The following is a 13,318-nucleotide window of genomic DNA, read 5'->3' as shown; positions in this document are numbered from 1 at the left end:
TGTTTATTTGGAGTTTACATGTTCTCCCTCCCCGTGGTCGCGTGGATTTTTCCTCGGGTCCTCCGGTTTTTCCCTCCACATTTTGAAACATGCGTTTAGAATATTTGGCTGCGATACATTTCCACAAGATAAGCCACTTCGTTGAGCGATCATTTGTGGCCAGGTCACTTCTGAAAAAAGAGGTTTCTAGCTCGGTGGGCCTTACCTGGTGAAATAAAAATAGTCTTCTCGGTTCTTTCGGTAAAGTCGCGTAGAAGGGAATAAAATAATAAACATAAAACATAATAAAATACAATTCTGACGACGTTTCGGCCACAACGCAAGCAGCCGTCCTCAGGTGGAGAACAGGTCTGTCGGAAAGACAGCGTCTGAATGAGCACCACCAAGCTTGGCAGCGTATATTTAAGCTGGGTTAGAGGAGGAGGGAGTCTTGACAAAGGAATCTGTTGATATGCATGCCGGAGAAAACCCGTGCGTATGAGGTGCTGACGCTCATTAAAGTTCCGCACAGGACGGATTCAGTAATCCGTTTGTGCGTCACTGCCAAAGGCGTAGCAGCTACGCGACGGGACGTTGCGTGCGCCCTTCGCGAGAGATGAACACAAGGCCCCACCAGGCAGCGGCTGAACGAGCGTGGGGGATATAAGCCACAGGTGGTGCTCGCTAGCAACCACTACGCCAAACTAAAACAACGTTTTGACAGGAGGAGGACGCCTGGCATGGCTAACGGCGTCCAGCGCTGTGTCGACGCTATCGCACGCCGCGAGTTTGGCTTCTGACAATGTCTGCCCGCGGCAGTGTAAGCGGAAATGAGAACAAGGCCATTTGCGGGAGAGAGAAATGCACGTGGATTTCTCTTCGCCAACACACCGTGCGTTGCGACACAGCAATACATCGACACGTTTGGTCATCGCGTGGCGATGGCTTTATTAATGGACTGTTTCGGGTGGAAGGGAGGGTTTATGACTCCCCGAAAAAAAAATCACGGTACGAATCACTTTCCCACGTTGAATAATGCAGTAATAATAATACTTGTGATTTTATATAACGCTCTTTGGTTCTTTCGGTAAAGTCACGTATAAAGATAAATAATAAATGAAATAATAGCATACGACGTTTCTATTGCAACAACACAAGCAATCATCATCAGACATATAAGCATACGTGACTTTACCGAAAGAACCAAAGAGTAATCCCTGCAAGTCACGAAAGCTCCAAATTAAGATTATATAACGCTATTCGTGCAAACTGCATCGAAAACGCAGAACATCCCAAACAACGCTGAACATCGCAGAGACGCGACACGAACACGACAGGGGTACGTAGGTGAACACAGCACGAACCAGGTGGGGTGACGATTAGTGGGTTAGCCTTGGTCCATCATCGCCACCGTGTTCACCCGTTTTCCGTAGCCGAACAGTGAATGCGTGTCCGCCCGATTTACGTGGGATTTGCTTTCTCCGTATTTTTATTTTATCCCGTTCCAGCCCTCCTCTCGCCCGTTACCCCAGATAATGGAGCGTTAAGACTGAATAGCAACTATTTACGAAGTCAATGCAGTGAATCAACCCCTACTCCCCCCCCCCACGTGTGCTGTGCTTGGCTCTAAGTAGTGTGCATGTGTGGCATGTGTGTGTGTGTTGGCGTGCGTTGTGAGATTTACCTGCGTTCAGCGTGTACGTATATCATTGTCTGCCCATTACTTTGATTTTGGAGCGGGAGCATAAGCGGCTAGCGCGCTGCGCTACCAACCTGGTAACCCGAGTTCGATTCCCGCTCACGGCCAACACCAGTGACGATTCTCTAAACCAGTCCCGGTCCTCCCCTAGGTTGACTCGGCCTCAAATGAGTACCTGATGCGGTGTGTAAACATCTCCACTTTCGGAGACAAAAAAGACGGCTGGGCGTGATGCTGGCCACCCATCCCCTTCGTGCGCCGTGCCGGCCTTCATAGGTGCTCGTTAAATACACTTGCCCCAACAGTCTGTTAAGGCTATAACGGGGGTATCTTTGTGTTTTTTTGTGCGCACACATGCAGCAGCAGCAGGACTTTGCAGCACAGCTGCAGGCGGTGCAAGGAGACCTCCAGGACCTGGCCCGGAGACTCCTCCCAAGTGGCAGCGTCGTGCCAGGCGCGGTAATTACTCGCTCGCACCTCCCCCGCCACGCGCACGCAACGGGGACGCACTTGCACAGACACGGACGTGTTTGCACACGCACGGGGATGCGCGCGTGCAAAAAGTCTTCTCCCAGCAGTGGACACGCCCTGCCCCAACTTAGCTTCTGTCGCCCTGGACGATAAACGCGTGTGTGTGTGTGTCCGCGTGCGTGTCTGTGCGTGTCTGCGTGCGCGTTGGCGGTGTAGTGGTTAGCGTACCGTTACTCACACGGCGACCCGAGTTCGATTCCCGCTTCGTGGCCAAGCATCGGAGCCCAAATGTCTGAACCGGTTTCTGAACCCTTCGCTAGGTCGCCAACAGACTGGCATAGGCTTTGTTCGGGATTGTTGTCTTGAGTGCTCGCGAACAGCACTTTTGCCCCAGCAAGTTGGTCCAGTAGGGGGACACAGCTGGTGCATCTGCCAGTCATCTCAGTCGGTCAACCCATGTCGCCTGTGTCTCTCCTGTCAGCGAGCCTTTGACACTTCACGTGGCCTCAAAGTGCACCTGGCCTGGTACAGGCGCCGTGGTGACGTCACTGCCACTTAGTGGCGAATGGCGGGTGTCGTCGCTGGTTTATATTTGCAAACACGTGTGTGTACGTGCGTATGTGGGTGAGATGCAATGTAATGATGAGTAACATTGCGCTATGAACCCAGTGACATGAGTTTGATTCCCATGCACGGCTCACACGAGTGGGGGAGTGATACCTGAAGAGATTGTGGGCGGCCCCTCTCCCTTCAATCGCCCGCGCTGACCAGTGCGGTTTCAAGTTTAAAGTTTCATTCATTCGGTATAAGCCCTGTGAGCCATGCGGCTCTTAAGTCGGGTGCCACCGCAACAAACAAAATATGAACGGAGAACATCTTAAAGCGACGACGCGCAACAGAAACATCCTGGAATAAACCAGCAAATCTTCTAAAAAAAAACGCTGTGTGCTGCGGTAAAGTTACAGCCAGACAAACCTCTACGACCGACACCACGGCGTGGGGAAGGCACAAGCGTTTGCGTCGGAATATCGTCGCACGTAGTTGTCCGTACGCGACCAGTTCTCAAGCGCGCCATTTTGAACGGTTGCGCGCGCGCTCATCGCGAGCGCGGCGAAGCGAAATCTCGCGCATGCGAAGTCCCGAAGCGAGTCCATTACAGCTCCCCCCAGAGACTACCAGCACTCTTTAGGGTTTAAAAATAACCCCACACTCTCTTATCTGCCGCCCTCCAGAAGCCTCGCACGTATCGTGCGCAACGGGGGCCCCTCCCTCCCTACCCCTGAGCCCATTGGGATCCCATCCCTCGCCCACCAAGCAACTGCTGTGTTTACCCATAACCATAGGCAACACACGGGGAGTGTCCTAAGGGACATGGCCAGCGCACACCCACCCCACCCCACTCTCAAGCGCTGCTTTTCCACTCTCAACAATAAACTATTTAAGACTACAGGAACACCTCGCACTTTCGTCTGGTCAGGTGACCAGAGCTTCGACGAATGTCAAAAATGGACGAATGTCAAAGCAGAGCCTTTATTTAGCTCGCACATGTATTTTGGACGTTGAAATACGGACGTGAAAATAACTACAGTAACTTTTCTATTTAAAGCTTTCGTGACTGCAGGGATTCATCTTCTTGGTTCTTTCGGTAAAGTCACGTAGAAGGGAAATAATAAAGAAATGTATTTTATAATGTTTTATTTTTATTATTTTATTATTTCCCTTCTACATGACTTTGCCGAAAGAACCAAGAAGAACTATAGTAGCTATATAACACATGCACGCGAAACCTAAATAAACAGAAATAAAATGAAAATAAACAAGAATAAATAAGCAAAAACTTAATAAATAAATAACACTAAATAAATTACCAAATTATATCTTCAAATATTTGTGTTCTTGCTTAAGTGGAGGATGAATATATACAAGAGATGCTCACTGAACGACTTCTATTCAATGATTGAACGAAAAAGACGGCGCGTGGCGCGTACATCGTGGAAGGTTTGGGATAAGATTGGACGAAAAAAGCGCGTAGACGAAATTTGAAACGTGGTTATAGTTGAAAACAGCCAAAAGAGCGAATCGACGAAAGTCGAGGTTCATCTTCTTGGTTCTTTCGGTAAAGTCATGTAGAAGGAAAATAATAAAATAATAAAAATAAAACATAATAAAATAATTGTCTCGACGTTTCGGCCAAAACGCAAGCAGCCGTCTTCAGGTGGAGAACAAGTCTGTCGAAGGCAGAGTCTGCCTTCGACAGACCTGTTTTACGTGACTTTACCGAAAGAACCAAGAAGATTAATCCCTGCAGTCACGAAAGCTTTAAATCGAAAGTCGAGGTATCGTTGCATAAACTATATTTTTACCAGGTAAGGCCCACTGAGCTATGTAGCTCTTTCAGAAGTGACCCTGGCTGTCACAAATTCCAACTTAACGAAGCGGCTTATCACCGCGTGGAAATTTATAGCAGCCAAATACTTTAAAACGAGCGTTGTTGATTCTAAATGTGGAGGGGGGGAAAACCGGAGGACCCGGAGAAAAATCCACACGACCACGGGGAGAGTGAAAGAGACGCCGCAAACACCAAATATACAACAGAGGGTATTAATTCTAGATTTGAAGCTTTCGTGACTGCAAGGATTCATATTCTTAGGTTTTTTCGGTAAAGTCACGTAGGTAAAAAATTAAAATTAATAAAAGTAAAATAAAATAAAATATAAAAATCACGACGTTTCGGAGGCAACACAAGCTTCCGTCTTCAGGTGGAACAGTCACAGCACGATTGCTGAATCAAGTGAGATGACTGTTCCACCTGAAGACGGAAGCTTGTGTTGCCTCCGAAACGTCGTGATTTTTATTTTATTTTACTTTTATTAATTTGAATTTTTTACCTATGTGACTTTACCGAAAAAACCTAAGAATATACAACAAAGATTGGGATCGAACCCACAAACTCCTGCGTACCAGGCGAGGCAGTTAACGTCTCGCCAAGCCCAGGAGGTGTCTGTTCTACTTCACGGGGCCTCCACTCCCACCCCATCCAGTGGCTGCTGCCTCTGCTCTTCACAGAAACGCGTTTTCGATGCACGTGGCGATTACCGTATTCTCCCGATTGTTATGAAACGCGTCTCATTTTCCTGGTGTTTTTTAAAGCAAAACTTGCGGAGGTTGGTGGGGGGGCGGGGGGGGGGTGTGCAAGGGGGGGGGGGTTGGTGGTGGAGTGTTGCGTCTCTTAATCCGCCACGTGGCTTTCAATGGCACAACGGGGCTTTGCGAGTGGGTGTGCTAATGTGCGATTGGGTGCACGATGTAAGACGGGGCCAGACACCACAAAATTTGCTGGGGTGGGGGGGGTGGGGGTCCTATCCAGACGGCGTCCTATCCTGCCTGTGACAATCGCTGCCGCTGTGTTGTTGCTGGTGTGCTGCCGATCGCAGTTATTGGACGCGACCGTACCGTCACGTTGGGTTAAAAATGGGTTAATCCATGGATCGGTGCCAAGACCGCTTCGCCCCGTGGCTCAATTCGGGATCTCGACGCTCACTTCACGACCTCGCAGCTGCTCACTTGCGAGCTCGGCGAAGCCCGGGTGGCTTCACTGGAGTGGCGACAGCGGTGCCCATGTACAAATTCTTTCTGCCGTACTCCACAGAGCCACAGAGAGATCCTGGAGCTGGTGGAGAGGAGGTGGAGCGACCTTGGGTCTCGGCACAGCTGCAACGCCGACGTGAGTCGCAGCCCCAGAGCTCTCCCACCGCAATACTTTGACCCCGCTAGCTGAATGAACCATTTGCTGAGACTTTGACCCGCTACTCAACACTGTGAGCCATGAGCCGAGTCTTTGAGCCACTAGCCGAGACTTTTAGCCACTAGCTGAGACTTTGAGCAACTCGCTGAGACTTTTAGCCATGAGTTGAAACTTTTAGCCACTTGCTGAAATTTTGAGCCACTAGCCGAAACTTTCAGGCACTAGCCGAAACTTTTAGCTACTAGCCGAGACTTTTAGCCACTAGCTGAAACTTTGAGCCACTCGCTGAGACTTTTAGCCACTTGCTGAAACTTTTAGCCACTAGCTGAGACTTTTAGCCACTAGCCGAAACTTTCAGGCACTAGCTGAGACTTTTAGCTACTAGCCGAGACTTTTAGCCACTAGCTGAGACTTTTAGCCACTAGCTGAAACTTTGAGCCACTAGCTGAGACTGTTAGCCACTAGCCGAGACTTTCAGGCACTAGCCGAGCCTTTGTTGCATTGCCTGCGACAGCTGATCCAGGTAAGAGATTTCTGGGTCTTTTGAGCAATTTTTACCCCTCTGATCTTGACGTTGTATGAATGAGCGGTAAAATGCAACTTCTAAGCTCAAGATCTTCCGCTTTCCCCTCTGCCTATGACTGACTTGCCTCTGTCTCTCTGTAAAGTAAATATCGGGGTTTCTGTATGGCGTTTTGAGATGCGGTCACAGACGCTGTGTATAAATCCACATTGCATTGGGATTGTGTAGTCGGTGATAATGCGAATGGGTTGGGTAAGCATGTGTACATCGAGGCTTGAGGAGCTCTGCTTGTCTGTCCACCGAACTTTACCTGAATACGATCCCAGTGACCTTGAACGTCAGGGACAATTCAATATTTTCGTCTCTAACGCTCCGTGGACGAAGGACACACTTTCCCGCCATTTATCGCAAATTGGGCAATCGGCGTCGTCTTGTGAAGTACGTTCAGAACTCTCGCAGAGCCGTGCACCCCGTTGATGTTAAAACAATAAACTTTAAACATTTTTTATTTTACCAGGTAAGGCCCCACAGAGCTACGTAGCTTTTTTTTCAGAAGCGACCCGGCCACAAATGATATCTCAACGAAGCAGCTCAGCGTGATGTTGATTCGAAATGTGGAGGAAAAAACCGGAGGACCTCGAGAAAAACACGCGACCATAGGGAGAACATGCAAACTCCAAATATACAGGAGTCGGGATCGAACCCACGACCTCCTCCTCTTTGTTTTTTTTCGGTAAAGTCACGTAGGTAAAACAATTAATAAAATAAAATAAATGAAAACAACTAAATTAAATCACGACGTTTCGGAGGCAACACAAGCCTCCCTCATCAGGTGTGCCTTTTTACACCTGATGAGGGAGGCTTGTGTTGCCTCCAAAACGTCGTGATTTAAATTTAGTTGTTTTCATTTATTTTATTTTATTAATTGTTTTACCTACGTGACTTTACCGAAAAAACCAAAGAGTGTGAATCCTTGCAGTCACGAAAGCTTCAAATTTAGAATTAATGCCACGGCCTCCTGTATACCAGGCGAGGTAGTTAACATCTCGCCACTGGCACCCATGCTAGAGAATTCTCCACAGAAGTGGATATCGCTGCGCTACTGCTAAGATGCCTCCTCGTGACTCCCCGCCACTCTACAGAGGGTAGTGTTCGTCGCGTGACGGTCACACCAATACATTTGCGCCTCCGAGATGGAATTTAGCCACATTTATCCATGAGAGTGCAGTTCAAAATTGAATGTCACATGTTTGTTGTGCAGTCAACAGCGACTGGGCTGAGACGACCAACTCTCGCTACGCTTGAACCCACTTTAATCAGCGGCGGCTGAAACCTGAATTCGAACCCAAGTCCCCTCGACGGCGCTGACGTCAGCTCCCTGATGCTCTGTGCCGCCCGGTCTGTTCTGGATGACCACGGTTATGCGGCTGTGATCATCCATAACGGAGGCATTGCCCCAATCCATCCACAAATAAGGAGGAGACATCACAGCGGTGATACACTACTCCGCTGCTCCTGCTGAGACGCGGTTATCTGGCCTTGGCCAACCTGAATGTGAAATTGTCGTCGTTTTCTCTGCATCTACATCGACAGCCGTACGAAAGATGGAAGACCTCGGCAACAGTAGTGTTCATCTTCTTGGTTCTTTCGGTAAAGTCACATAGAATGGAAATAATAAAATAATAAAAATAAAACATAATAAAATAATTCTCACGACGTTTCGGCCACAACGCAAGCAGCCGTCCTCAGGTGGAGAACAGGTCTGTCAGAAAGACAGCGTCTGAATGAACACCACCAGGCTTGGCAGCGTATATTTAAGCTGGGTTGAAGGGGGGAAGAGCGCCTTGACAAAGGAATTTGCATATCAAGAGGAATTTAGCATATTTATGGGAAATGCAGGTATGTGATTAGTACTACTTATGCCCGTGCATTTTGCAGGATTAGCAGCATCAAAGGGAGGGGATATGGGAAATGCAGGTATGTGATTAGTACTACTTATGCCCGTGCATTATGCAGGATTAGCAGCATCAAAGGGAGGGGATAGGGGTAGCATTAATAAAGGGAAGGAGTGTTAATAGTATGTAGCTGCAGTAACTAAAACCACCACGTAGACAACTAATTTAACAGTAGTGTTATTGACGTCCGTGTTTGATGTTGTTGTTGTTGTTGTCGTCGTTGTTGTTGTTGATCTGCATCCCGAGCAGGAGCTGCAGAGCCTCAACTCGAGGCTGCGGGAGTTGGAGGAGTCACACAGCTCAGCGCAGCTCGAGTGCGACAGATACAAGACCGTCTTGGCCGACACGGTGAGGGCGGCTGGCCAAAACGCCCGTTTTTTCCTCGGGCTCTTTCACCCCCATCAGGGAGCCCGTTCCGACACGGTTCAATCTCTTGATGGCAGCAGCACTCGCTTGCCAGTGTTGTTTTTGAGTCCAACGATAACGAACTCGGTGGCGGTTTTGTTGGCCCGCGCGGCAAAAGAAAGTTCCGCTTTCATTCTTGGCGAGGCATCGGTTTAAATGTGAAGTTTAGTTCGTGACATTGTAGCCGGTTCTAAGTTCTCGCCGACCAGTATTCTTGTTGCATCGCCTGTTAAAGAATTTACTGCGATCATAATTAATGCGAGTAAGCCAACCTACATTTATTTTTTTAAGACGGTAAGAGGTAACTTCTGTAAAAATGTATTAAGTGAAATTTGTAAAGGCACGGCTGTTGGGCTTTTGAGTTTTTTACAAGAGTGTGGTGTGGGAGACATCATTCGATCGCCTTACGGGAAGGCGTGTGCCAGTTTTGTGCCAGCTATCATGGAGTGTGGTAGTGTTGCTCCGGTTCTCTGCGGTGAGTAAGGTGTCTTTAAAAACGACGCTATGTCTCTAAATAAAATTAATGCTGAACCGATTGCGCGTTCCGAGGATTCGGCGGTGAACGGGGACCCCCAACCCACCCTGCCAACTTGGAGACGTCTTGGAAACGGAAAAGGGGTTAATCTGCTCTGTAATGAGATGGGAAAAATATGTGGGAAAATTGTGAAAAATTAAATCGTAGCATCTTCAACATTTTCGCAGGCCACCTCCCCCCCCCTCCCCATGGCCTTGCGAACCAAATCTTTGGAACCGCTGGGCCTAACCCTGGGGCGACTCTTCCCTTGCAGGAGGGGATCCTCTGGAGGCTGCAGAACAGCGTGGAGGCGGAGGAGAAGCGATGGAGAGAGCGCCTCTGCGAGGCACAGAGGGAGGTTCACACGGTAAGGAGAGCTGCCCCCTGAATCTTTTGGGGTGGCCGCAGAGGTGCAGAGTGGGACGGAGTGAGCCCTACGGGGAAGGCGGGGGGGGGCGGCCCTTGATCCAGCAGCAGAGGTCGCAAACGGGTTTTGATTCCTTACCCGTACCCGTACCCGGCCGCACCAGGGTCGCAAGCGGGTACCCGTACCCTACCCGATACCCGGCCGGGTATGGGTAGGGTACGGGTATCGGGTACCCGATTGCGACCTCTGGGATGAAGCCATGCTGCAGGCGCGGGTGGGTTGATTCTAGGAACTTGAATTGTGAGAAGAGACAAGACGTTGGGAAATGAGTGACAAACGGTTACTCACCAGTGACTCACGGCCTACCCGTACCCGGCCGCACCAGGGTCGCAAGCGGGTACCCGTACCTGTACCCGGCCGGGTACGGGTAGGATACGGGTATCGGGTACCCGGTTGCGACCTCTGTCCAGCAGGGTCTGGTGGTCAACACTTAGTTTAGGTTCTGGTTTCCCAAAACAGTTTGTTCTCCTACAACGCGTGTTTTGATAACGCAAATTGGATACGATGCGTTGAATGCATTGGGGAACACATTTTTGTTATAACGCGGGTGCGAATTGGATATTACACAATCGAGTAAACGGAACTACGTCAAGCGAGTCGGAAAAAGCGGTTGTACGGCTGCCTCGGCTTAGCATCATCGCACAAGGCGGGATGCTGCTGGACGCTTGTAGATGCTACCCACGCATCTCAACTCTTTGGTCAGCCTGCATACACACCTCGCGTATTATATATTATTTATTATAATGCGATATTTCGATAATGCGGTGTTCTTCAGGAACGCAACTGCGACGTTGTAAGAGAAACAGGCTGCAGTTTGTATAAAATTGGCATGAACGTTTTAACGGCTCTGAAAGTCATCATGGGACCTCCTTTGCCGTACCAAAATATACTAAGAAAAACCCTATTAGTATATTTTGGTATACTAATAGGGTTTTTCTTAGTATATTTTGGTACTGGCAAAGGAGGTTCCATGATGTAGCTGCTCACCCCGAGCTCTCATTACTCTGGTAGTGCGTTGTCTTTGAACTGTGCGCCTTTTGGCGTCATCTGGTCGAACACCATATGAGACTAGGCTCCAAAGAAAGCTGTCTCTGGTGTGGACCAATCAGTTTCAAAGACAATGCATAAATTATCAGAGTATTGTTTTTTGTTTGCATTTGACTGCAAGTATTGTGGTTAATGTAAGCATGATTCCTTGCAAAAGGTGTCAGTTTTGTTGCCAGAAAAAAAGGGGAAAAACCCTATTAGTATATTTAGGTTCTGAAAGTGTTTTAAAGTTTCCTAACGCGACTGGATTTCTGACATTTGCTCTGCTCTTCGTTGCAGCTGCAGGAAGAGCGTTTGGAAGTGCAGGGCAGTATGGAAGCCTTGCAGAAAGAGAAAAGCAACCTAGCCGCACAGCTGATCGAAGTACGTTCTATACTGGCCTTACCCTGCCGATGACACTCGCGTATGGAGAAACCGCTGCAGAATGTTTGCTGTTTTCACAGATGCTTCCATAAAAAAAAACACATCTGGAGAGAGCCAAGCCAACAAGCCCGTGCATCGGGCATTTTTGTCCGGGTTTTATTGACACGGTCTTTGGAGACATTGCCTCGTTACGCATGAGGCCATGTGTAGTGCAAGGGTCATTGAAGGCCACTTCACGTATGTCTGCCACCACCACTAGTGTGTGTGTGCGTGTGGTGAAAATCAATTAACGCCGTACCGTATTTAGTCAAGTCCATGTGCATCTCTCCTTCGCTTTTGTATGCACATACATGTGTGTGCACATACATGTGTGTGCACATACATGTGTGTGCACATACATGTGTGTGCACATACGTGTGTGCACGCCATTCCAGCTCATATAGGCGCTCACAAACAGCTAAAGCCCCAACAAGTATGTCAGCTGCATCGGGAGGATCTTTGTCCTTATGCCTTTAATGCGAGTGCTTGTCTGAGTATTTGATCTAGCCTGTGTCTGTGTGTGTGTGTACACACCTGCCTGTGTGTACCTGTGTGTGGGGAGCGGCAGTGTAGCGGTTAGCGCGCTGCGCTATGAACCCGGCGACCCGGGTTCGATTCCCGCTCACGGCCAACTCCAGTGACGATTATCTAAACTGGTCCTGGGCCTCCCCTAGGTCGACTCAGCCTCAAATGAGTACCCGGTGCGGTGTGTAAACATCGCCACTGGGAGACAAAGGCGGTCGGACGTAGTGCTGGCCACCCGCCCCCTCGTGTACCGTTCTGGCCTTCATAGGTGCTCGCTAACAGCACTTACCCCTACAGTCTGTTAAGGCTATACAGGGGGGTCTTTGTCTTTGTACCTGTGTGTGTGTTGGCCTGGGAGTGATGTACACTGCTGCAAACCCATCAACCCAAGTTTGATTCCTGTCCTTGGCTAACACCATTGGTGAGTGAGATCTAAACCTGCACGGGGCCTCCAGGAAGCCAATTCAGCCTTATAAGACGTCACCCTGCTTCTGCTCTATTTAAGACCGGGAGACAGAGCAGAGCGTCACCATTCTGGCGAATTGCCCGATGATGCTGGATGCAATTACCAGCGAAACGTCGTACTCAAAAATTGTAAATGTTGTGGTTTCACGCTTCAACACACCGGTGGGCTAAAGCAGTGAACTATTTGTCTTTTCGATTTAAAGCTTTCGTGACTGCAGGGATTCATCTTCTTGGTTCTTTCGGTAAAGTCACGTAGAAGGGAAATAATAAAATAATAAAAATAAAACATAATAAAATAATTCAGACGCTGTCTTTCCGACAGACCTGTTCTTCACCTGAGGACGGCTGCTTGCGTTGTGGCCGAAACGTCGTGAGAATTATTTTATTGTTTTATTTTTATTATTTTATTATTTCCCTTCTACGTGACTTTACCGAAAGAACCAAGAAGATATTTGTCTTTTGTCAACGTGACACTTTTTTGCCGATTGGCCGTGTTGGGTGGTGGAGGGTTACGACACATTTATAAATAACGCGATCTGACCCAAAAACGTTGATTATGGACTTATAAGAGTACTTTGTAAACAATTGGCACTGGGAAATGGGGAGACAAAGGCGGTTCTGTGTGGTGTTGGCATACCCACCCCCTCGTATGCCATGCCGGCCTTCGTAGGTGATCACTTGCGGTGCCTGGCCAAACAGTCGAAGGCTCATACGGGAGATCTGTCTACACATTTGTTGCATGTGTTTGTGCTCGAGTCCGTGTGTGTGTGTGTGCTTGTACTATGTGATGATTATCTGAACCGGTCCTGAGCTTCTCCGAGGTCGACTCGGCCCCAATTGAGTACCTGGTGCGATGTATAAACACATCGCCACTCGGGAGAAAAGGTGCTGGCCACCCCCACCCCTCGTGCGCCGTTCCGTCCTTCGTAGGTGCTACGCGCTAACAGCACTTGCCCCAACAGTCCGTGAAGGCTATACGGGGGATCTGGCTTTGTTACTATATGTACGTATTTTCGTGTGTGTGTGTGCCTGTGCAGGAGCGAGCCCTGAGGGCTCTGTCAAACACAGTGGAGAGAGTCAAGGCCATCAGGGCAGGCAGCAGCTCTGATGACATCAGCCAGGACAGCGACTACCCCTCCAAGGTTGTACAGCAACTCCCCG

The 13,318-nt window shown here is 48.9% G+C and overlaps 1 protein-coding gene across 4 annotated transcripts in view; it reads left to right on the top strand.

The window, feature by feature from the left end:
- The window catches only part of LOC144734579 (uncharacterized), a 64,022-nt gene that overhangs the window by 48,806 nt on the left and 1,898 nt on the right, over window positions 1-13,318 (top strand). For 2 of the 4 annotated variants that reach the window (XM_078616827.1, XM_078616825.1), the window contains 6 exons: window positions 2,042-2,137; window positions 5,799-5,873; window positions 8,622-8,720; window positions 9,566-9,658; window positions 11,045-11,128; window positions 13,195-13,299. In XM_078616827.1, coding sequence (XP_078472953.1) covers window positions 2,042-2,137; window positions 5,799-5,873; window positions 8,622-8,720; window positions 9,566-9,658; window positions 11,045-11,128; window positions 13,195-13,299 — 552 coding nt within the window. Of the gene's footprint in view, window positions 1-2,038; window positions 2,138-5,798; window positions 5,874-8,621; window positions 8,721-9,565; window positions 9,659-11,044; window positions 11,129-13,194; window positions 13,300-13,318 lie in introns of all 4 variants that reach the window. The other 2 variants (XM_078616826.1, XM_078616824.1) reach the window with 1 other exon arrangement.

This window comes from Lampetra planeri, chromosome 52, assembly GCF_965212315.1.
Source record: "Lampetra planeri chromosome 52, kcLamPlan1.2.h2, whole genome shotgun sequence".
Classification (NCBI taxonomy): domain Eukaryota; kingdom Metazoa; phylum Chordata; class Hyperoartia; order Petromyzontiformes; family Petromyzontidae; genus Lampetra; species Lampetra planeri.
This window is presented reverse-complemented; position numbering and strand designations above follow the sequence as displayed.